At 40.5% G+C, this 25478-nt stretch overlaps 1 protein-coding gene across 2 annotated transcripts; it reads left to right on the forward strand.

Annotated features, from left to right (window-relative positions):
• Nucleotides 1-1307: 1307 nt before the first annotated feature.
• On the forward strand, nt 1308-7224 carry LOC143748569 (SWI/SNF-related matrix-associated actin-dependent regulator of chromatin subfamily A member 2). Of its 2 annotated transcripts, none has more exons than XM_077240588.1 (6): nt 1308-1799; nt 4165-4388; nt 4616-4721; nt 5096-5197; nt 5859-5991; nt 6243-7224. In XM_077240588.1, exons 1-6 carry the CDS (start codon nt 1716-1718, stop codon nt 6383-6385), a joined length of 792 nt encoding a protein of 263 aa, XP_077096703.1. In that variant the 5' UTR covers nt 1308-1715; the 3' UTR covers nt 6386-7224. The 2 variants fall into 2 exon arrangements, with proteins under 2 accessions (XP_077096703.1, XP_077096704.1); XM_077240589.1 differs by lacking the exon at nt 1308-1799 and adding an exon at nt 2886-2915.
• Nucleotides 7225-25478: the final 18254 nt, after the last annotated feature.

Genomic DNA, 25478 nt, shown 5'->3' on the forward strand with positions numbered 1-25478 from the left:
CATTTTAGTGGATTTTAGCTAATTTCTATGTAGCTCAGTGGCTCATTGTGTTTGAGAATGTTCAGCTCAGTGTGTCTGTACGACAATGTGTGTGTCTATGTTTTGTGATGAGATGCTATAGCATTACAGCTCAGTGCAGTCTGCAGACAGTAAAACGTGGTGTTGCCATAGTAACTGCCTGAGATGTTTTACCGAAATGCCCTTGTCAACCTGATAGCAAAACATGCATATGAAATGTAAAATTATGACAGCATGTAATCATACCACAACACACTAATAATCTGCTCTTCCATGGTCAAACAGCTTTTAAATACTTCTCAGAACCTTGTCAGATATTTGATTATTTGATAAACTTATTTGATTAATTAAACAATTGCTTCTATAATGAAGCTGTTGCTATGGCAAATATACATGAATAATGTTGTATCTTAAAACTGCATCTTATTTTAAACGGACACTTGAGAGGTATATTTCATTCATTAAAATGACTCTTTACAGGGATTTCTGATGGCAGATGGCAATATAACATAGGAATGTTGGCAATTATTTTTAAACTGAACTTTCATGATAAATTTAAAATCAGTTTAAATGTCATTATGTAGAGTGGATATCACTTGCTATCATAACCTATTCTTGTAAAAAAGTTTATTTGCTGTTATACTATACTGTTACGATTAATTTAGAAATATGCAAAACACATGGTCATTTTTTTTTTATTGGTGTATGTGACCCTGACACAAATCTTAAGGTCTGTTTTGTCTATTTCAATGATCTGCTTATTATTTCTTTAGTTAGTGATAAACAGACTTGAGTGAATAAAAAGGCATAACATCTAATTTCAGCACATTTTCTCACCCGTCCCAAATCAGGCACAGGATTACATCTCTCAGGTCTGACATCAACCAATCATATTTGACCAAGAACAGAATTCTATATGACACTGCTGACCCCCTATAATAATACAGCATACAAAAAATTAAGTATAAGGCATGACTTTGAGCTGCATGTGAAGTTAACGGCCTCAATTCTCAATGGGAAGCAGACAGAAACTGTTATGATTTAGACTATCTGGTAATATTTATAGCCCCAAATGATTTCACCAGAATCTCTATGCTCTTTTATGTTTTAAAAGCTACCAGATGCAGATACAAACATGCCATTAGCCAATTTTGTGTGTGTGTGTGTGTGTGTGTGTGTGTGTGTGTGTGTGTGTGTGCGTGTGCGTGTGCGTGTGCGTGTGTGTGTGTGTGTGTGTGTGTGTGTGTGTGTGTGTGTGTGTGTAACGCAGTATTAACTACCCTGGAATCCTCACAAGATGTCAGAAAAGCTTGCAAAAAACCATCTGCATAGGCACAAAAATGGAGCCCGGTTCTTTTAACAGAGGGGCGTTTAAAAAAGACTGAACGAGAGCATAAAAGAGAGGGAGAGGGGAAAAGGAAAAGAAACCAGATTGCGACAGTCGATATTAAAACATGCAGTCAGTGAGAGAGAAAGGGAGAGAGAGAAAGGGGGAGAGAGAGGAAAACGAGCTGCAGGCCTTTCCACGGGGACAAACTAACAGAAAGGCTTCTCGCAGTTCTCCTTTATCCCTCTCTTTCTTTCTCTCTGCTCTCTCTCTCCCTCTCTCGCAACATCCTAACGGCAATTGATTTGTGTATGAAAAGCTGGGCGCTTTTCGCCCCCCTTTTGGGCTGTGCGTTTTGAGTGATCAGCTGATGAAGAGACTGGCTGCGCGCTGCAATGCTGGTTTGCTAATTCTCTCTCCTCCAGACTGGAGCCAGCCTGGAGACCACAGTCAGGTAAATCGCCCTCTTGCTTTCTCTCTCTCACTCACTCTCTCACCCTCTCTCTCTTTCCTTCTCACTTGCTCTCTCTCCTGCGCATAGAGCAGACAATCACACCAGGCTTCAGCACATGGGCACACAGACAGAAAGTGGGAGAGGGTGTGTGTGTGTGTGTGTGTGTGTGTGTGTGTGTGTGTAGGTGTGATCTGTGTCTGCTGAAGGAAAACATTACCCAGACAAATCGGTTGTGTGCGTCCTGACACCTCTTTTCGTTCTAGAGGTTATGGGAACACGCTTGTGTAGTGTAACAAGGTTTTTTTTTGTTTGTTTTTTTGCATGTTGCACCAAATATGGACTTTTCTGAATGTGCTTTTTGCAAATACCCTGCATGTTTTGTGTGCAGCGGTTCAGTTGCGCGCCTGTGCATGCAAGCGCGCGCGCGTGTGTGTGTGTGTGTGTGTGCATTCTGCATTCCATTATGATTTGTTGATTATCAGGCCTCCTTCATTCCACATGGTCCCCTGTGGTACGTGTGAATAAATGCTTTCCGTGTGTTTCTCTGCGCGCTCGCGCTTTCTCATTTCTCTTACGCCCGTGTTGAGGATGTTTGCATGAAATGCTCGCGTACTGTGAGGGGCTGTTCTCTCACTTCAGTACATTTGCGTATTGTTTTGTCTGATTTCTTTGCATTTTAAGTAGCATATTTGAGAGCGTTCTGTGTATGTGTGTGTGTGTGTGTGTGTGTGTGTTTGATGTAGACATTAATGGATGGTGCTGCCCGCATAGCGTCAAACTCAGAATTCAAATTTTCATCCCTCTCATAATGCTCTCTGCGCCAGCACTTGCTACGGCAGGAATATCACTGCACTTTAATTGCCTTTGTGTAAAACACAGACTCGGCGGCGCGCGCGCGTGCACGCACGCACACACACAGTGAATTATGCTTTTGCGTGTGGAGTTTTTAGGCGTGTGGATGTTCATAAGCGGCGACGTGGAGCCTCTTCTCGTGTTTACTGTAACACGTTCAGTGGACGCTGTCGGTGGTGAAGTAATGTCAGGCGTGTCGGCCGGAGATGGACATTGTCGTAGGCCTAAACGTCAATCATTTCATTCTCAATGGGAGTAAAGGAAGTTGAGTGTACCAGCATCTCTTGCCTCCCCAAAAACCTTTGTGTGGTATAGAGCTCGTAATATTTTGCTAAGTGGTGCTTTAAGAGAATATTTAATGGAGGTGAAAGCAGCTGTTCATGTTATAGGGGACTGAAGATTGAAGGCATCTTGCCTGCGAGACATACAGCCAAGATAATGATGATCTATGTCAATTTGGACCTGGAAGTGGTCGGATGAAAGGCCAGAAAGTTTATTAATCTGCTTAGTTATTTAATGTTAACTATCTTGGTTTGATTATCATTCCCTCTTAAAAATAAAGATTATTTTATTCACAGCTGTGGTTCTGTGATGAAGCTTTTAACATTGAACCTTTCCAATACACTAAAGGTTCTTTAGATTATTAACATGTTCTGAAAAGTTCTTTGAGTAAACAAAAATAGTTCTTCTATGGTATTCGCTGCAAAAAAAAATCCCCTTTGGAAACTTTATTTTTAAGCGTGTTTAAAATACATCAATGCAAATATCCTAAATCCTGCAAACTTCTACATATTTATAGTGCATGAATTGCCAGAAAATCTTCCAACTGTGTTATTTGTGGCAATCCATGGCATAATATTGATGGCACAAAGCTAACAAAAAACGGAATTAAAATTAACTTCTGCCATGATTATAAATCCCTCCATATGTCTGAAGAGTATTACTATAATGAGTTGCAAATTCACATGCACCATGCATTTCATAAAAATTTGCACAATAATGTCCTGAATAGCTCTTAATTACATATGCTAGAATTTTAGAAATCGTCTCCTAAACTGTAACTCAGCTCTTTACTTTGCATTTGTTAATGCATTAGGCACCATGAACGGACAGCCATTTTATTTATTAATTTAGGTTAATTTATACATATACATCTTTATTAAATGTATTATGAAAGAATATGAATTTGCAATGAACAGTAAGTTTACAGTCACCTAGATTATGAAATGCTCTATAAGAGAATTATTCATTATTAGTTCATACTTATAAAGTTAACCTTATCTAAAAAATGTATATATATGAACAAAACATCACTTCTCTTTCTTGTTAACTGGCTAACATTAGCAGGTTATTGATGAGAAACAAGACAATTAAAGGTATTATTTTATTTTTTTATCTTAGAATGTGCATAGTGATGATACTTTTCAGTTCAAATTCATGTCCAAATCCCTATTTCTGTCACATCCAGTAGTGTCATCAGTGTTCCCATGGATCATGTCTTCTCCTGTCTCAGGCTATCCAAAACGGAGTGTCTGAGGTTATGGAGGAGGAAAGCAACTTGAAGAAACGAAAAAGCGATCTACAAGGCAACCAGGGTTCTGAAACTGGTCAGGAGGTGGTGGAGAAAGTAAAAAAGCGACGGGGCCGCCCTCCTGCCGAGAAGCTGCCCCCCAACCCTCCCAAGCTCACAAAACAGATGAACACCATCGTAGACATGGTCATCAACTACAAGGACACGTCAGTACTTAAACACACAGACTTAATCGGTTGTTTTGTTTTTATTTCATGACAAATAAATCGTGACGCCACAACATGACGATTTACAAAAAACTTCAACAAAGTTTTGAGTTCATACTTTTTCCCTTTATTTTTTAAGTCAGGTCATTGCATATGTACTTCAACATGTCAGACAGCACAATAAAATGAGTAACATCTCTTTCTTGTGTGCCTTTTCTTGAATACAGCTTGGGCCGACAGATCAGTAAAGGCTTCGTCCAGCTGCCGTCAAGGAAAGAGGTGCCAGAGTATTACGAGCTCATCCGCAAGCCAGTCGACTTCAGGAGGATCAGGGTGAACTTGAATCGTTACCAATTACACAAATCTCACCTTCTGCTTCCATCACTCCCTTTTCCACCTGACCATTCTTCACTTTTTTCCATTCTTATCGCCACACTGACACCCCTTTCAGCTCAAGAAACACATTGCTTTTGCTTTTGTCACACAGGTTGTGTGTTTTTGCTGATTGGGTTTTAGAGTGAAATGCAGGAGGCAGAATCTTTACAGGTTCGATGATCAAAAACAAATGAAAAAAGTCATTACTTTTAATGTTCCGTAGGTGTTTGCATTGAAATGGATAAAGCAGGAAATGTATGTATGACCCTTGTTTCTGTCTTCTGCTTTCTTAAACAAATTGCTTTGAATTGATCCTGGTTTTGCTTATGCAGGAGAGAGTGCGTAATCACAAATACAGGTGCATTGCAGACCTGGAAAAGGATATCATGCAGATGTGTCACAACGCTCAGACGTTTAATCTGGAAGGATCTCAGGTGTGCCTGAATAACATGTTCTTGGGTCATTCATCCTTTAAAAATACTTTCAAAAACATTTCAAAATCTTTTGCATTTTCTGTGCATTGCAATGGTATTTTTACCCCAAATTTATCTCACTGGATTAAAAATACCACATTGGTATTAGCATTTTTTTATGTTGCAGAAGTTTACACAGATGTTTTATTTACTGTATCTATGACTTTTTAACCTATGTTCCAAACCCGTATACATTTCCTTGTTCTGTTGAACACAAAGGAAGATATTTTAAAGAATGTGGGAAACTAAACAGTTGACTTCCATAGTATTTTTTTTTAATGGAAGTCAATGGTGCCCCAAAGTGGCCTGGTTACAAACCTTCTTCAAAATATCTTCCTTTGTGTTCAGCAGAACAAAGAAATGTATACAGGTTTGGAATAACTTGAGGGTGAGTAAATGATGGCAGAATGTTTGGGTGAACTATCTCTTTAACATTTTTTTTGAATTCTGTCTAACATGACCATTATGTTAATATTCATTTTAAACATTAAAACAATTCCTTCAGCAGTTAACAGGTGTGATAAATGGGTCTGAATATTTTTGCAAGGCAAAAAACTGTTTGTATCAGTGAATATAGCGGATGAATTGTATCGAGATTGTTAAAAGTCTCTCTATATCTTAGATCTTTGAAGACTCCATTGTTTTGAAGTCTGTTTTTGAGAGTGCAAGACAGCGAATAGTGGAACTCAGTGAGGAAGACAATGATGCTGTTGGAAGCAGTGAAGCAATTGGTGGCCATCATTTTAATCTAGAGGGTAATTCAAAATGCATGCTTTGCCTTTTCCAGATTGAGATTAATGCTTATTAAAATATGTGGAAGTTCAGTAATTCTGACGGATGCAAATAGATGATAATCAGTGCAACCCAAAAAAAAAAACATATATGCTTGAAATAGTCTCTCTTTATGACTATGAATCAAACTCACTCAAATTATTAGGGATAAAGTGTTTAAGGTATCATGTAGGCTAAAGTAAAAGTGTTTTTGTCTTAAATGTTTCTGTTTCAGAGACAACAAATCCCAAGCTGGACAAAAAAAAGGAGAAAAATAAAACTAATCCTAGTAATTCCAGCCCAAAGGAGATGGTCACAAACAGTGATGAAGACATTGGCCAAGAATGTGAGAATAACACAAGAGGACTATTGAATTAGACCCCAAATGACAGCCTCATATATTGTATGCCATTTTAAGAACTTTGTGTGGCCATTTCAGTCAAATTTTCCTTGATGTTTCGCTCAAGGATTTGCTCCAAATGTGATCTCTCATTATATCGGTTGCTTTAAACACCTTTATAAAAACCTTTGTATTCTAAAAACAACATTAGTAATGCAGTGCTTCTGCAGTGATACATTTAAAATTGGCATTGTTTTCATGCATTTATATAATGTAAATAAATCATAAACCCAAAATAGATAAAATCATGGTAAAAAAAAAAAGTTCTGTAAGTTCAGATTGCCTGAAAACGTTCTTTTTTCCCCCAAGGTTGGAAAATGATGGTATGATATTGTATGATCATCAAAAAAAAAAATGCATTCAATCTTTTAAGATGCGATAAGCTGTGCTAGATTTGCAAGCTATTATGTCTCTGTTTCAGAGAATTTTTAATCTGTGTTTTTTGTGACTTTGAGCACTTTGTCATCATCTCTTTGTACGTTTCCCTTTCCTTTATTACCTGTCAACATCTTTGAGAAAAAAAAAGTAAAGATTTTTTATCCAGCAGCTCTTTATCTCTCTTTAGTTTTCACAGGATCGTAACTATCTGTACATAGAGGAACTTGGGGCATAATGGCAATGTATTCTTTGGTGACAGATCAGATACTGCCCTCAAAGAGAGGCACCTATTGATGATAAACGCTTGTGTGTTCAGTTTATGATGGATGGCAGAGTTGTGTGTTTGTGGACAGATTCTGACATGGAGATGTATGAGGTTTATATGATGTAAAAGGGCAAAAAGGCATCATCTTGAAATAAACATTTTTATGAAACCAGAGGCCTAATGAGGTTCAATTCCTTCTCTGCTGTTTTACGGCAGACTTCGGATTCTTCAAAGCAGGTTTTATAAACTCTGTGAACTTTAAGCAATACAATAATAAGCTATGAGTTCCTGTTAGTCATTTAGTAATCTGGCTTTCTAACAGTTTTTCTCGATTACTAACACACTACAACTGATTCAATTGGCACAGTTTCCCAAACCATTCATTCAGTTCGCGAATCAAAGACACATTTCTCAAAACGTTTAATTCATTTCACCTGTTTTCAAACACATCCCAATTGTCTTTATTTCTGCAGAAATCTACACAACATACCCTTCTTTTACACAGATATAAACATGATCTCATTCGAAAACACAAACATAACTCGCATCACAATGTGAACTCAAATAGCATACATTTAACCATGAGTATACATTATAGCAAAACTGATGACAGAGGATCCCAGAATAATACATATAGGTCCAAAGGTGATTGTGCTTTTGAAAATGCATCATAACAAGAGAGAGCTGAAAGAATCATCAACGGGTTGTATACTATATACAATATAATTACAGTAAACAGTAAACATTTTACTATTCTATGTACAATAAACTGAAGGGTTTCACTTTATTTTGATGGCCCCTTTAACACATTTTTGTTGACTTCGTTGCACCATGTATGTCTACTAACTCTCATTAGACTGTTATTAGAATACTGGTAAAGGGTTAGGGTTAGAATAAATTGACATAGTTGCAAAATTACTTATAGTTAGTAGAATGTCCGTTGAGGGAGCATCAGTCAGTCAGTCTAATACTCTTCAAAAGGGACCAATAAAATAAAGTGTTATCAACTGGAACACATTCTACACCCTCAAACTGTGATTGTAAACATGTATTTATACTGTATCAGTATAATAAAAAGTATTAAAGTATTAATTTAAGAATGCATCAGTGACAGTAATGATAAATAATATATGAATAATCATCATTATTATTAATCATTATTATTATTATTATTATTATTATTATCATTATTGATGCAAACTTTACATTATATTGTTAAGTTCTTTTTTTAATAAATTGATAATTTTATTCAGCAAAAAAAGGTTGAATAAAAGATAGGAAAATAATAAAGAATTGATTAAGAATATTAAGTTATCTTTACAGTATCTCCTACAAAACTAAATCGAGAATTGAGATTAAAGTCAGTTGGTTGTAAATCTCAGATCATATGTCAATAAAGCATTTGTGGTGAGCAATTAGGCATCTAACTGCATATTGCCTTTATTTTATGTGCAATTTTCACTGTTGATGCAAACACTCTTTGTATCAAACACTCTCATCTGCTGGCAGTTAATGCACTTAAAATGGTTTCAGTGCTGATTTCGTTATTGTTACCTATGGCTGACACAAGTGCAGAAGATGGCCCTCACTTATCTTAAGCACAGTCCAGGACAGATATTGGTTATTAATGTAGGACTATTGCAGGACTATTTTTTGTTTTTCGGTGCAATGCCCATAATTGGCGCATGGTTAATGTGATACATAATTTGAAACACTGACAGTTTTGTAAACAATATTTTTTCTCGGTGAAACCTCAGGGCAACAGGGGCGGATCTACGGGGGGGGGGGGGGGGGGGCAAGGGGGGGCAGGTGCCCCCCCACTCTAGAGCCTTGCCCCCCCAGCTGCCCCCCTAACTTTGATGATCCAAAAACTGTACTTTAAAAAACAACTCGCAAGCTTTCTCAAAACAGTGAACTAAACGATACATTTACCAAAATTGAACAATTTAATTTTTATTAAAGCCCCTCCCCCTACCCCTCAAATACTTAGTACGTCCCTGATTCAAACGTGCAGAGCTGCGTTCGCTCAGTCTGGCTCTCTCACACACACACACACACACACAGAGCGAGTCTGCTGCGGTGCGGTGGCCGTGCAACCCGACTGGAGAGACTGAGCTGCCCCAGAGCCTCTGAAGGTGAAGTGAGTTTCCCCAGGTGTAGTAAAACACACGTTTAACTTAGTTACATTTTTAATGAATGCAGTGTATGCTAAAGACGATCCAGCATCAGCAAAAACAGTGAGTCTATTACATTAGCCAAAATCAGCGGTCAAATCGCTCCCTCGTGATTTGTAAGAGCACTCTTCCCTTTGATTAGCCTATTTGAGATTTTTGTAAAGACATACAGCTTAATAAAAAATATAAATTAACGTTTACTGATGGTCGCCGTTACGTTACAACACACAATACAGTGCCAGTTAGGAGATCGATCATTTGATTAGCTAAGCAAATCCAATTCCTCTCATATATCACAGCAATGAAACCAGGTTACAACTGGGGAAATAACAAATACAATTAGGATTATTATATTAAGTAGCCAGTCTAAACATAACGGGTGTGTGTGCATGTGATAAATCTTTCTGATTTTATATTTGTAATATAGGCTATTATTAGCTACATGGACCTACAGTGTAGGCTAATGTAATACAAGGTAGGGGTGGAACGGTACATGTCGTTGGTAGGCTATTGGCCTATTCGTATTGGTACGGGCGTCACGGTTCGGTGCACGAATTTACACGTAGAATACACGGTATAAAAATAAATAAAACTCTAAATAGCGAAAAAATTCGCTCAATTCGCGTTTGGTATGAACGCAGCATAGGCTATTGAACAGACTGCGATGTCAATATTGCTGAACTGTGTATGTACGCGCGCGAGAGGGAGAAGCGCGGGCGCGATCGAACTGTGTGTGTGTGTGTGTGAGAGAGAGAGAGAGAGAGAGAGAGAGGGGTGCGGGCGCGATCGAACTGTGTGTGTGTGTGTGTGAGAGAGAGAGAGAGAGAGAGAGAGAGAGAGAGAGAGGTGCGGGCGCGATCGAACTGTGTGTGTGTGTGTGTGTGTGTGAGAGAGAGAGAGAGAGAGAGAGAGAGAGAGAGAGAGAGAGAGAGAGAGAGAGAGAGAGAGAGAGGTGCGGGCGCGATCGAACTGTGTTTGTGTGTGTGTGTGTGTGTGTGTGTGTGTGTGTGTGAGAGAGAGAGAGAGAGAGAGGTGCGGGCGCGATCGAACTGTGCGTGTGTGTGTGTGTGTGTGTGTGTGTGTGAGAGAGAGAGAGAGAGAGAGAGAGAGAGGCGCGGGCGCGATAGAACAGTGGAAACAAAAACATACTCCTTAAACATATAATTCAAACTGCAAAGTGTTTACATATATTTGTGTACACTCGCAATAAAACACAACATTGTGCTTTTGTCACACTCTCTTGTCAAACTGTAACCTACAACTGTCACCCAACCAAAATCGCACACACACACACACACACACACACACACACACACACACACACACACACACACACACACACACACACACACACACACACACACACACACACACACACACACACACACACACACACAGTTTTACTTTTAATTTACACATTCTACATTGATTAAAAAAATAAAATCAAATGTGGTTTTTAATGGTAGCCTAGTATTATTTTATACAGAAATCAATTATTTATAATTCAGATAAGAATAAAGTTAGGGTTAATTAAAATTAAGAAAAACAAATATATTGATCTGAAATATGGCAAATTAATTTTAAATTCATTCAAACATATACCAAACATATAGCAAGGTCTTTGTCTTTTTATTAATTTAATTAATAAACTAATTAAATTATATAAAACTATTGTCAGTGCACTACAAATAAACTGGTTCTATGCCTTTATTAATAAAACGTATTTAACAAATACAAGGCTTAAGACATTTATAAAAATGCCTTCTGCATTTTTGTTTTGCTTTTCACTCCATTGTACCGAAATCGTACCGAACCGTGATGTCTGAACCGAGGTATGAACCGAATCGTGACTTCTGTGTACCGTTCCACCCCTAATACAAGGATAACCAGAGGTTTTCACATATTGACTTTTGCAGGCTAGAGTAGTTGAAGAAAGTAGCTGGAGCTTAACCATTAAGGCTAAAAGTCCTTGGACACAATTATTGTACTTTTTTTTAATATTTTCATTTTGCTTGTTATAATTTTACTTTTTAAAAGATGCACGGTTTTGTTTTGTTTGAACACTGCACTGGGCTTATTCCTGTTGTGAATTAAAAACCTTTGTAGTGTGTAAGGGCATGATTAAACAATAATACTTTGTTTTTGTGTTTGTTTTGTTAAAGCAATTCACATATAGGGATTCCCACCGTCTGCCCCTGCCTTTGCCCCCCCATGTAAAATTTTCTAGATCCGCCACTGCAGGGCAATGGTGTGCAGTTAGGCCTCGTTTTCTATTTATTGTGCAAGACATGAAATATAATCCCAGAACAGTTGTTTTTAGGTTAAAAACCTTAATAAGAAACCGTTTTAACAAATCTGTTTACCAAAAAATAGAGCATGCATGATGGGTAAAGCCTAGAAAAGGCCCAAGTAGAATATGCAGGAACCAGGATACAAAGACTCTCCTAAAATTATTTTAATGATTTCACTTTTTTTTCTTTTATTAAATCAACTTAACATAATATTTTGAGTTTCTGTTGATTAAAATCTCCTTTATTTTATTTCGCTTAATTACTTTTTACCAATAATTATTTTTTACAGTATGAACACATTATATCCACTTATTGTTTTGTGTGCAATATTTCTGTAAGAAAATATTTTTCTTATTAATTGAGATATAAATATATTTGTGCATGTTTGTTATGTATAAAAACATGTTTTGGTAATCTAATTAAGTTGCTCTGAGCCATAAATAACACTTGATTATGTTTGTTGAAATTTCTTAATAAACCTGCCGGGGAGGTCTGTACATTGCTCTGTTCATGTACTGTTCATATAATGATTTAAACACATTAGTGATTTAATTAAGCATTTCATATTTGTAAGGCCATTGTAGTGTTACATTAGAGCATTATCACCAATAATGAAATATGGGCCATTCTCCAGAATTGGTGCAAACTGCTGTCCCACAGCCAAACAACACATTTAAAAAGCATGTAAGTATTAAAATGTTAGATATTTACAAAGATCCTTATTATCTATTGAATCCCACAATAATATTTAAAATATCAGTAAGTTTAATATAAATAAAATCATAAGTTATTGGGTACTTTCAATTGGGAGGTGGCTGTCCCGAACCCTAACCCCTACATTTTTTTTCCATTGTTGTTTTTAAAAATAACTTTTTGATTTCTTTTAAAAAGTGAATTTAAAAAAAAAACATTTATTTTGTATTTTATTTTTGAATCATGAAACTTTATGTAAAAAAATGTGTCCCACATTTTCATCTCGCTACCAAAACAGAGTGTGTATGGTTTTAGTCCATTGGCTGAGACTGATTTTAACCACACCCCTACATTTTTGATCAGGAAATATTCCTGTGTCCCTCACTCTCATAGCCTCTCTTTCATTGTAGATAGACACCATCATTTTGAGGGAAATTTCTTCAAAAGTGTGAAAATCTATGTGACTTTAAGGAACTTCACTACCAAACACCTTTTTTCTGTAATTAAGCAAACTTTTTTGGGTGTTATTCCATAAAATTGAGTTTTTATGTGTGTACAACTGTTCACAACTGTGCTAGGTAACCATGTGCTGGTTATCATCTTTGAACTATGTTCAAAAGTCTCTAAAATTGTCACTACTGAAACATGTTGTGCAGTTTTGGTTGTGACATCATGTTTTTTTGAGTGTTATTCGATAAAATTTAGTTTTTGTGTGTGTGCAACTGTTCCGAACTGTGCTAGTTAACCATATGCTGATTAGCATCTTTGAATTAGGCTATAGTTAGACTAACTATAGAAGTAGGCTATCTAAAATTTTCACTACCGAAATAGTCATGACAGAAACATTGTTTTGGTAGTGACAAAAGTGAACACATAATCATTTATTTGGGGGAAATAAACAAAGTTTTAGTAAAGTTATGCAAATCATTAGTATATTATGTTTTAGTAGTGTTTTAGTATGTGAGTTAAAATTCTGTAATGTGATGTGGTCTGTACCAAAACATTACTGTCAATACGAAAATGTGCCGTCACGACCGAAACATGCATGTTTTGTCTAAAATAAAGTACATTGAATTATCAACTAAGATGTTATTATATTGTGTGGTTCAATGTATATTCAAACTAATGAATCCTTCATTTTGAAATCAGTATGATTAACCTAATGCCTTTTACAAAGAAAGATTGGATTCAAAATACAACAAATCTTATAAATTACATTAGAAATATTGTTAAAATTGTAATTGTTATTGATTTACCTGTGAAAACTTTTTTTTTAAAATAGCAAAACATATATTTACAAGGTAGATGTAAACAAAATATGAATAGGTCAATATAAGCCTTCTTATCAAATTATTTATTATCGTGTTTCGGTAGTGACAAATTTGGGGAGAGGAAATTATTCCCAAACTTTCTAAAAATACAATATGATAATTAACTGCACAATTACTAGAAATGTGTACCTTGGATATTATACAATTTGCATGCATATAAAATGTGTGAAAAAAAAGAAAATTCAAGACGTTTCCAACTCTGACTTTATACCCAATTCTGTAGAATGGCCCATACAATGGTATGTCTTGTCTTGGGGAAAACTGTGCACTTTTATAAAGAAAGGTTCTTTTGATATTTTGCAGCACCTTACCTTTATTAAAAAGGTATTTTCATTGAATTGCATATATGGATTTTTTAAATATGAATTATTTTTGGCTTGTTCATTAAGGTCTTCAGTCCTTAAGTACTAGGTAAAAGTACATGGTTATTTGAATCACCACATATTGATGATAGAGCCTTATATGAACTCAAAAATATTTTTAGGATCAATGGAACTAAGTAAATTTATGGAATCATAATAGACTCCCATGATATCATGCTATAAAACCCCTTTTTACGAACAATTATTTGTAATTATTTGAATAATGATGAAGAATTTTCCACTAGATGGCGCCAACAAACAAAACTTACAGTAGTTGAAGCACAACATATACATCATTATAAATAAATACATTTTAAAAGATGGGCATTTTTTGGGGGTATGAAGGATTCACTAGAAATGTGTACCTTGGATATTATAAAATTTGCATGCATACAAAATGTGTGAAAAAAAAAAAAAAGTTCCAGACGTTTCCAACTCTGACTTTGAACCAATTCTGTAGAATGGCCCATATACAGGTATATCTTGTCTTGGGAAAATGGTGCACTTTTAAAAAGAAAGGTTCTTTTGATATTTTGCAGCACCTTAACTTTATTAAAAAGGCATTTTCATTGAATTGCATAAAAAGGCATTTTCAAAAAAAATATTGTTTGCAAAAAAAAATTATATATATATATATATATATTTTTTTTTTTTGCAGTACTGTAAAATGATCTTACAGTTGATGAAAAGCACTTCAAACGAAAAGTTCAAATTCCATAAAATTGAATATGAAGCATGAACTCGCTATGCAACACAATACAGTATACCTACTCGAAATCCAAAAAAACTGTCAAAGGGTCAATAACCACAGGGAAAACAATCGAAAACACAGACAAACAGCGAAATCCAGAGAAACAAGGCAGAGTGCCAAAACCATAACACGAGGAAACCTAGGAACACAAACAAGACATTGCAATGATTGAGTGGAAACACAGAACTTATAAAGGCAGAGCTAAGGTAATCACACACAGCTGAACATACCCAGACAACAACACAGTGTCGACCCAGATCCGGCCCACATCTGGTACACGTGGATTCCAAACGGCCTAGATGGGCCGGATCTGGGCCAACACTATATTGCTATATGGGTAATCACAAATAATCAGTCAGGCAATGACTGGGAATGGGAACCCCTAAAAGGATCTTTATATGAAGCACCTGACAGAACCCTAGAACTTTTTTTGCTGTCATTCTAAAACATTAAGGTCAAGGTGGGGGAAGCACATGAAATGGAAAGAAAGTGGGATTTCATGATGCAATTGTGTGGTGATATTAGAAACAGGTAAATAAAAAGAACTGAGACATCAAAATGAAGAGAACTTATGCAATTCCTTTGCCTTGTGCTTAGGCCTAAGTGTTGTGCAGCACAACAAAGAAAAACTCATCCACTTCAGATAGGCTTCAGGCTTTAACAATATCAAATAATACCGATATCTTTTGCTTAAATTTCATATACAGATAATAATTCAATGTTTGCTACTTTGAAGGGAAGGAGTGAGGAATTGAAAGAATCATGAAGAGGAGAATAATCAACATTATTTCACTTAGTTTGAATATCAACAAGCATGAAAGAGATCTGAGACCTAATGGGGTGAAAGATTTGCTTTTTTGGCCATTTGGCGCTTTAGCTGCTGATCACCTGCTTCCTTTGTGTGGAGTTTATCATTTTTGTTTTTAGCATACATAGATCTAGTTCAATCCATTGTCTAGTTAAGTTGTTTGCCCTTATGTATTTATAGCCCTTGTGTTTCATTTGTTACTTTGTCAGTTGTTTTACATGTTCGACAATGGGGACTCCATCCCCAGTCGGTTCAGCTGATTTGGGACCAGTTCGGGGACGCACAGGTAGACCTGTTTGCCTCCCACGACTCGACCCATTGCGTCCTGTATTACTCCCTGACCGAGGGCACGCTCGGCACGGACGCACTGGCATACAGCTGGCCGCAGGGCATTCGAAAATATGCGTTTCCCCCAGTGAGTCTTCTTGCACAGACCTTGTGCATGATCAGGGAGGACGAGGAGCAGGTCATATTGGTCGCACCTCACTGGCCCAGGACCTGGTTCTCCGAACTTGTACTCCTCATGACAGCACCTCCCTGGCCTATTCCTCTGAGGAAGGACCTCCTTTCTCAGGGACGGGGCACCCTATGGGACCCTCGTCCCGATCTTTGGAACCTCCATGTGTGGTTCCTGGTCGGGACGAGGCAGGTTTGAGTACCCTACCACCAGTGGTGGTGGCTACCATCGCTTCCGCTAGTGCATCGTCCACGGGACATGTCTACACGTTGAAGTAGAACCTCTTCATCAACTGGTGCTCTTCTCACCGAGAAGACCCCCGGAGATGCCTGATTAGTGTCGTGCTTTCCTTCCTGCAAGATGGGTTGGAGCGAAGGCTGTCTCCCTCCACCCTGAAAGTATATGTTGCCGCTATTGCCGCACATCATGACACAGTTGAAGGTAAGTCCGTGGGAAAGCACGACCTGATCATCAGGTTCCTGAGAGGAGCGAGTAGACTAAATCCTCCTCGCCCTCCTCTCGTTCCCTCTTGGGACCTCTCAGTGGTTTTAACTGCCCTGCAGAGTGCTCCCTTTGAGCCTCTACAATCAGTGGAGCTTAAGTTCATGTCAATGAAGACAGCGCTCCTGGTTGCATTGGCCTCCATCAAGAGGGTAGGGGACCTGCATGCATTCTCCGTTGACGAAGCATGCCTGGAATTCAGGCCGGCATACTCACGTGATCCTGAGACCCCGGCCTGGATATGTCCCCAAGGTTCCCACCACTCCCTTCCGGGACCAGGTGGTGAACCTGCAAGCGTTGCTCCTGGAGGAGGAAGACCCAGCCTTGGCACTGCTCTGTCCAGTTTGCGCTCTCCGCGCCTATGTAGACAGAACGCAGTGTTTCATGACCTCAGACCAGCTCTTTGTCTGTTATGGTGGAAAGCTGAAAGTAAAGGCTCTCTCCAAGCAAAGGTTGTCTCACTGGATAGTGGACGCCATTGCTTTGGCATACCAGCAGCAAGGTCGACCATGCCCCCTTGGTGTGACAGCCCACTCCACCTCGAGTGTGGCTTCCTCTTGGGCTCTATCTAGCGCATGGCGCCTCGCTAACAGAAATCTGCAGAGCTGCAGGCTGGGCGACACCCAACACATTCGCCAGATTCTACAATCTCCGAGTGGAGCCAGTGTCCTCTCATGTACTCGCTTCAACCAGCCAGTACTAGGACCCGCTCAGGTGTCTTCGCTTGCTCGCCATTCCACTCCACGGACTGAATACGTGCGATATTTCCTCAGGTGAGCTTCCCCGCAAGCCCTGAGTTCCTCCAGCACTGCTGACATCGACGCCAGTGTCTATTACCTGCACGTTGACTTGGTGCCTTCCGTGTGCATGGTCCCCCCTCTGGGCGACCCCCACATGTGTATTTCCACAGTAAGCCTCTCTGAGCATGTGTCTTTCCCTTGGCAAGCCACCTTGCCACCCCTGGGGTTGAAATATTCCACCTGTGGCTGGACACCCCACCAGTGTTCCCCATATGCATCCCACCGGGTCATATGTTGTTCCCTCGGCCGTGAAGCCAGTGCTGAGGCGGTCTCATATTGAGCAGCGTTGCTGCCGCTGCCATATGCCCCAGGAGCCTCTGAAAGAATTTCAGTGGGACAGCTGTCCTGCCTTTGAACGTATTCAGGTAGTTCAGCACCGACCAAGCGGGTTCCTCTAACCTTAAATGTACCCATCACAGAAAACTTTTAGCATTTTTACATTTTTAATAAAAATCGTTTAGTAATTAATTAGCGATTTGACTCATGTAGGGGATGTGGCCTGAAATCTCGAATAGACAGGTCTTAAGTCCTCATAATGTATGTCAAACCAGTACACACACACGACGCACGCACCCACGCATCCATTTTATTACCCCAAAAACTTAAAAAATCGAATACAAAAAGGAGGACTTTGCCTCTGAATAATAAAACATATGAATAATAAATCAAAATATCAGTTAGGCTGGCTGCATTGTTATTTCTAGTGGTGGTTGCTGTATCTAAAATGAGCCAAACAAGTTGGAAATGCAGTTGGCTCACCTCATGTTTTCAATCTGGAACATGTTTGGAATGCAATGCTTATTTACTTTTAAGTGAATAGCTTTATTTTATTATTTATGGATTCATTTCTTTTCCTCACAGAAGCATGTCAGATCCGTGTTGAACATTACAGTTTTTTACGATTGTTTACACACTAAAATAAAAATTTCCACACAATTTGCAAAATTCTACTCCAATGAGCAAAACTCCTCCACAGATTGGCACAACATTACACACAATGTCTGCTTCACCCTTTTTGCAAAACATTACACACAGTGATTTGTAAAATTCTACACACATTTTCACACCTTAGACACAGATAAGGATTGTGAGGTTACTTCCTTGTCATTACAAAGCCCCGGATTGCCAATGACCACACTAATGAACGAATTGGATAAGCACATCCACATCAGATGGAAGCACACATGTGCTAATTTGAAAATGCAGCACTCAGGTGTGCTATAAAAGGCGGTAGGTGAGTTCACATGTCTTCAACAAAAATGGAAGGATCTAGAAGAAGAAGAAGAAGAAGAAGAAGAGTGAGAATGAGAGGGGGAGCTCAGGTGGCCCAGGTAAAGGAAGAGGAGAAGGAGATAGAGGAAGAGGCCTAGGTAAAGGAAGAGGAAAAGGAGGAGATAGAGGAAGAGGCCCAGGTAGAGGAAGAGGAAATAGAGGAAGTCGCCCAGGTAGAGGAAGAGGCCCAGGTAGATGAAGAGGAGAAGGAGGAGATAGAGGAAGAGGCCCAGGTAGAGGAAGAGGCCCAGGTAGATGACGAGGAGAAGGAGGAGATAGAGGAAGAGGCCCAGGTAGAGGAAGAGGTAGAGAAGGACTTGAAGAGTTGATAGAACCTGAAAGAAAGAAGGAAAGAAGAAAATAAGACGAGGACCAAATTTGACTCAAGAAATCCGTGCAACACTTATTGACCATGTTATCAACCATGGACTGACACTGACGGAAGCTGGACAAAGAGATCAACCAAATCTCTGGTTGATACTGTAACTGAATAGTTACAATATTCTTGTTGCTTTTACAGTAGTTTTTCTTCAGAGTATGTACTTCATGCAGTAATTTTTATTTATTTTTATGTTATTCATTTAGAATAACACTGGAAAGTTGCTAGCCTATATAACACAGAAATATCCTTGAACATGTTTTGGTCCCACCGCCAAGAAACACAGAAAACTGAAGGCACCACTCAAAGAAAGAAGTGCTCTCTGGCAGAGTGATCTGTGGAGCTTCCATTATCCTTTTGCTCAGTGCTGTGCTTAGGACGGTGTTAGATTTTGCTGTATTTGGCCGAGCAGTGGTTTGGGTGGCTCGCCAATGTATTAGATTTATCCAATACATAAAATAAGTAACCTTGACAAGAGTTCTTGTGGGTAGAAGAATTTATTGAATGTTTGTAGTGTAGCAGTCCTTCAGCAGCGATGTTAGCCTACTGCCCTTCAACAATCTTAACCCAAAGTTCTGTCTGTGAGACATAACTTTATACATGAAGACATTGCCTATGGGCTACAAACAATAGAAACCTGTCAAGACCTCCCACAGGAGATCGATCTAATCCACTCTGAGCAATGCTGATTCTTTTTATTTATTCACACCAATAAGTTTCTATGGGCCATAGCCTACATCTGAATGGGCCATTCATCTGTATGGGCCATTTGGCACACACCTTTGCAGACACAGACAGAGTGGATTACATCTGATACACAGTCACAATGTAAATGAATCTGATATCTGAAAATACAAAATCTATCAATCCCTCCTTTGATCATATTTGATCGCATAAAAAAATAAAGAACATAAAGCAAATAGATTTCATGTACACTTGCTGTATGCAGGTTCATTCTTGCAATAAAAGTTACAATAAATCATGAATAAATAACATAAAACAAATAGATATCATGTACACGTGCTGTATACAGGTTCCTTCTTAAAATTACAGTATAAGAGTTCATGGTGAAACTTTGCATCCTCTTGAATGCTTGAATCCTCTGGAAGCTTTTATTTTGGAGTTGTGATCTTTTGGAAGTGGCGGATAGTGTTGTGTTCTGTGTAAATTCAGAGGCGCTGCAATAGGGCAGGCAAGGCAGGCAATTGCCTGGGGCCCCGCATTTTGAGGGGGCCCAAGAGGGCCGATCATTTAAACAATCAGAAATGTTCATATTGTAATAATACGCAGTGACGCCGCAACACCTCCGCATCCCCCTTAGTGGGACCCCCTCTCTGGCAAGGCTGCTTATGCTTTTGCTGCTTCTGGCGCCTTTTTCAACTGTCGCAGCGCTTACTCGCGTTTCTGTAGCCGAAAAAGGATTAATTCAAGTAATGTTAACGTTATTAAAAATGAAGAGGACATATCCGTCCGAAGCGGAAGCGGAGGGAAAAAGGCTAAATGATGAGGAAAAGAGAAAAGAGGACTGCGGTAAGTGATGGAGAATGTGAAGAATGATTAATTGACTTAAGACTTAACGTTACGTTAAGGATAATTAACTGCAGGCCCAATTATGAGCCCGAGTCCGATTTAAACCCGACCATTTTTGGGTCGTTATAACTGACGTTCTCAACTACTTTCTATGTTACTTTCTTCCGCCCACGACTTTTATGTTTTGTCCCGCTCCCGCCCGCAAATAGACCTTTTTTCTGTACCTCCAAATACTTTCAAGTTAGCCTAACGTTACGTTTCGCCATGATACACATCAGCATAAATGCTCGTGATAAATTATTTGTTATTGCTCACTGTTATAACATAAAAGCAAGCAGATACTGCGTGCATGGTTTGGCATGACTGAATGAGCTCCCTTAATAATTCCTAAAAAGCTGACATCAGTTTATCGCGATCTCACACATCTCTGTTATTATCAATGAAGCTGACTGCACAATGAATCTTTCATGATATATAGACTTTGTTTGTTATAATTAGAGGATTTGCCATCATATAGAATTCAGCTCTGAACAAAAAGTCAGTTTTGAGCAGTGAGGGGAGTCTATCTTTAATGCTTCTGATTGGCCATTGAGTTCAAGAAATCAACACATATGTCTGTGATTGGCTACATCGCTCAACGCTGCAAACATGTTATAAAAAAGAAACTCTGGCCTGTAAACCATTTCTATTTTGTTTTAGCTGTTCTTGTTGCTTTTCTGCAACAGATAAATGAAAATGTATTAGTTTTTATATGTTTTATTCATAGATATTTCTAGTTTGTGGGAGTCCCGCAAATCGTTTTACTCTTTTGCGGTGGGAGTTCACGTCTTTAGATCAAAGGCCCGGCCCGGCCCGAGGATAGTGACGGGAAATATCGGGCTCGGCTTGAAATGTTCGGGCTCGAGCTCGGTCAGAGGATCTAAGCTCTAACGTGCGCACATCACCAGCGACACCGCTTGGAAAGTGTCTGTACTGCATTGTAAAACACATGTTAAAAAAAGTAAATTAGTTAAGTTAACATAATTAGCTGATAAACTAACATAATAATAATAATACAAAAAAAATATTAAATTAAGATCCTAATGATAGGCTATATTTCTTTATAGGAGCATTACAAAAAACTATTTTAGAGGGCCTAATTGATTAATTTTGCCTGGGGCCCCTACTCAATGTTGGTTCGCCTCTGTGTATATTCATGAGTTTTCATCTAGGTGGCCAGTGCAGTCTAAACGTTGGATGTCTTTGCTCATCCTCTGGAACGCTGGAACACCTGCAATCACACAAAAGAGAAACGGGGAACGTATCTTTTCCAAGGAAAATATTTTAAACGCATAGTTCATAACTGCCTGAAAAACTGTCCCTATTTAATATTGACAGGACACTACTGTTTTTATCAGTGGCTGTAGGTTTATGTCTTCGTCCTCAGGCGACAAGCTAGAGCCTAAAAACCCTAGTCCCGCCATATCTGGATTCTGATAAACACTTCCATCAGTTTGGGCAAGGCTGTCAGATGTTAGATTTTTTTTTTGCTTTGCTTGTCATTATGCAGTTTTGTTTTAGCTTCCATCACTGATGGCATTTGCTTTCTGGATGCTTCATCTTGAATCAGTTTACATGGCAAAACTTGCTGAAGTTGTCTTAATGCCGCTGTATGTGCACCTCTCTCCTTTACGGCTTGTTTAGCAGCACCTTCAACATCATCTTTGGCTTCAGTTGTTGAGACTTCTGTGTATGCTTTTACCTTTGGGGTAGGGGTGTGCCATATCATACCGTCCACGATAATACCGGTATACATTTTTACATGATAAAAAAGTGTCATATCACGATATCAATGATATAGCGACGCCATGACGTATGGCGCATTTACATTCCCTAGCACGCACAACAACAACACCTGTCTGAGCGCGAGAACAGCCTGTCAGCCTCCGATGACGATTTAACAATTTCACAAACAGCTTGAGTGTTCAGCGGGGCTGCCGACGCGCGTCTTCTCTCTCGCGCGTTTAGGAGTCGGGACATGACTGAATGGTCTCTTGCACAATCGGGCCATCAGTGCATCGTAACGACTCGGTTACTAACGTAACCTCGGTTCCCTGAGAGGAGGGAACGAGTATTGCGTAAGTAGCTTACGCTATGGGGAAAACTCCTTTTCTCGAGAATATTGAAGTCTTTATGTAAAACGCATTGCAGCTGCACAGCTGACAGCAATGAACGAAGGAAGCTGTGCTGTGCTGTGCATTGGCTGTGCTGCGGCAACTTGCTCGAACCAATGACGGGGCGACTCTGAATGCCCGACCAATGAGCGCGCTTCGCGCCCGCGCGCGTCAGAGCCCGCCAAGATGGGCGTGGCCAAGAGCTATTTATTGGGCGCCCCGTCATGAGAGTTCTTTAGGTTAAAACGACTGAACCGAACTAACCAAGCACAAGCACAGCAGCTTACGCAATACTCGTTCCCTCCTCTCAGGGAACCGAGGTTACGTTAGTAACCGAGTCGTTCCCTTTCGAGAGGTCTCTCCTATTGCGTAAGTAGCTTACGCTATGGGAACACCATGCAAAACGCCGTGCGTGCTGAACTTCGCCTTATGATAGCCAGAGGCAGGTGCCTGAGCTAAAAAGCAAAGTTATCATCCAACTAGCTGGCAGAGGCGAGCTTTATATGTGGGAAAAAATACAGAGCGGCTAGAATGCGCTCAGTGTGACACAAGCACATACATAATCTAGATACGAACTCGTAGTTCAACTAGTATCATGCTGATAGTACATTGGAATGCAATGTCGGGACCTGTAGGTTGTAGAACCTGATAAATGTGGACGGTGAGGCCCAGCCTGCCGCCGCACAAATATCCTCGATCGGTATCCCGCTCGACCATGCCCAGGAAGAAGCCACACTCCTGGTGGAGTGTGCTTTGACTCCCCAGGGGCATTGAAGTCCCTTAGCTTCATAAGCCAGCGCTATAGCCTCAACTATCCAGTGAGAGATTCTCTGCTTTGAAACGGCGGAACCTTTCGTACGGCCGCCAAAGCATACAAACAGTTGTTCTGTCTGTCTGAATAGGGCAGAACGCTCCAAATACACTCTGAGAGCCCTAACGGGGCAGAGTAGATTAGCGTCGTGTTCGTCTGCTGGAGACGATAGCGCAGTTAGGGAAATAACCTGTGCTCTGAAGGGAGTGGTGAGCACTTTAGGAATATACCCATGTTTCGGTCTAAGGACGACCCTGCAGTCGTTAGGTCCGAATTCTAGGCAGGCAGCGCTTGTCGAAAGCGCGTGCAGGTCGCCCACTCTCTTGACCGAGGCGAGTGCCAGCAAGAGCGCAGTCTTGAGCGAGAGCTGTTTAAGGTGCACGGTTCGGAGTGGTTCGAACGGGGGCCCTTTAAGAGCGTCTAGGACAGTAGCTAGGTCCCAGATCGGCACTGAGGGGGGGCGTGAAGGGTTCATCCTCCTAGCGCCCCTTAGGAAACGAATAATTAGGTCGTTTCTTCCCAATGGACGTTCCATTACAGGGTTGTGTGACGCTGTGATGGCCGCCACATATACTTTGAGCGTGGAGGGGGTGCGGCCCGCCTCCAGAAGCCCTTGTAGAAAAGCGAGTACGTTCGTAATCTCGCATGTCTCAGGGTTCAGGCCCTTGGCATTACACCAGTCACTGAACACTTTCCATTTCTGGGCATATAAGCGTCTCGTGGAGGGCGCCCGCGCCTCAGCGATGGTTTTTAGCGCTCCGCTCGTGAGGTTCCTGGGAACCTGTTGAGGGGCCATGCATGAAGGGCCCACAGATCGGGGCGGGGATGAAATATCATCCCGCTGGCCTGACTGAGGAGGTCTGGCCTCAGTGGAATCGGCCGTGGTGCAGATTGCATTTGCATCAGATCTGGAAACCATGTTTGGTTCTTCCAGAGTGGGGCTATCAGAAGCACTGCGTTTTTCTCCTCTCTGACCCGACTGATGACCTGTGGCAGCATCGCGATCGGGGGAAAGGCATATAAGGGGCGGCTCGGCCAGCTCTGGGCGAGCGCGTCCGTGCTCTTCGTGAAGAAAAGAGAGCAGTGCGCGTTCTCCTTGGAGGCGAAGAGGTCGATCTCCGCTTTGCCAAAGGTTTTCCATAACCATTGAATCGTCAGCGGGTTGAGAGCCCATTCTCCTGGGAGAATCTTGTCTCTGGATAGCATGTCTGCCCCCTGGTTCAGGGCGCCTGGCACATGCGCTGCTCTCAGCGAGCGCAAGTTGTGCTGGGACCATAAAATGAGTCTCCTGGCCATTGAATGCATGGAGCTCGACCTGAGTCCAACCTGGCGATTTATGTACGACACTACCGTCATGTTGTCCGTTCGGACAGGACGTGTTCGTTTTTTAGATGTGGAAGCAGGGCTCTGAGAGCCAAAGCGACCGCTTTCATCTCCTGACAGTTTATGTGTAGGCGCTTCTCCGGGTTTGACCAAAAGCCGGAGACAGGCCTGCCCTCGTAAAGGGCCCCCCAACCTATTTTGGAGGCATCTGTCGTTATCATCTTTCTACTTGTGTTCACACCCAGACTCACGCCTGACTGGTACCAGTCGGCGGCTTTCCAGTGCGTCAGGGCTTTTATACAGCCGTGGTTCGCTCTGATTAAAAAGTGGCCCGAACGCCACGCGTGAGTAGGGACGCGGCTCTTGAGCCAGCGTTGGAGAGGGCGCATATGCAACAATCCTAGCTGGAGTACGGCCGATGCTGAGGCCATGAGACCGAGCATCCTCTGAAACCGCTTGACAGGGGCGCGCGCGCCCGCCCTGAATGATGTTGCAAGGCGCCGGATGGTGAGCGCGCGCTCTGATGAGAGACGCGCTGTCATTTGCATCGAGTCTAGAACTATTCCCAGGAAAGAAATCCTCTGGCTGGGAGATAGTATGCTTTTTGCTAAATTGATTCTTAGACCCAGGCATTCTAAATGGCTGATAATCCAAGATCTGTGTGTTATTAACTGACTCTCTGATTGTGCTAGGACCAGCCAATCGTCGAGATAATTCAGTATTCGCACTCCCCTTCGTCTCAAGGGGGAAAGTGCTGCGTCCATACATTTCGTGAATGTACGGGGAGCCAGG

This window comes from Siphateles boraxobius, unplaced genomic scaffold (genome assembly GCF_051911475.1).
Source record: "Siphateles boraxobius isolate OS27281-9 unplaced genomic scaffold, OSU_SipBor_1 24, whole genome shotgun sequence".
Lineage (NCBI taxonomy): Eukaryota > Metazoa > Chordata > Actinopteri > Cypriniformes > Leuciscidae > Siphateles > Siphateles boraxobius.

Excerpts from the sequence above, each read along its gene's own strand:
- LOC143748569 (XM_077240588.1), top strand. The coding sequence starts at position 1,716 with ATGAAGAGACTGGCTGCGCGCTGCAATGCTGGTTTGCTAATTCTCTCT. Across the intron at positions 4,722-5,095 it reads TCGACTTCAGGAGGATCAGG|GAGAGAGTGCGTAATCACAA; the intron begins GTGAACTTGAAT and ends TTGCTTATGCAG. Across the intron at positions 5,992-6,242 it reads CCATCATTTTAATCTAGAGG|AGACAACAAATCCCAAGCTG; the intron begins GTAATTCAAAAT and ends TTTCTGTTTCAG.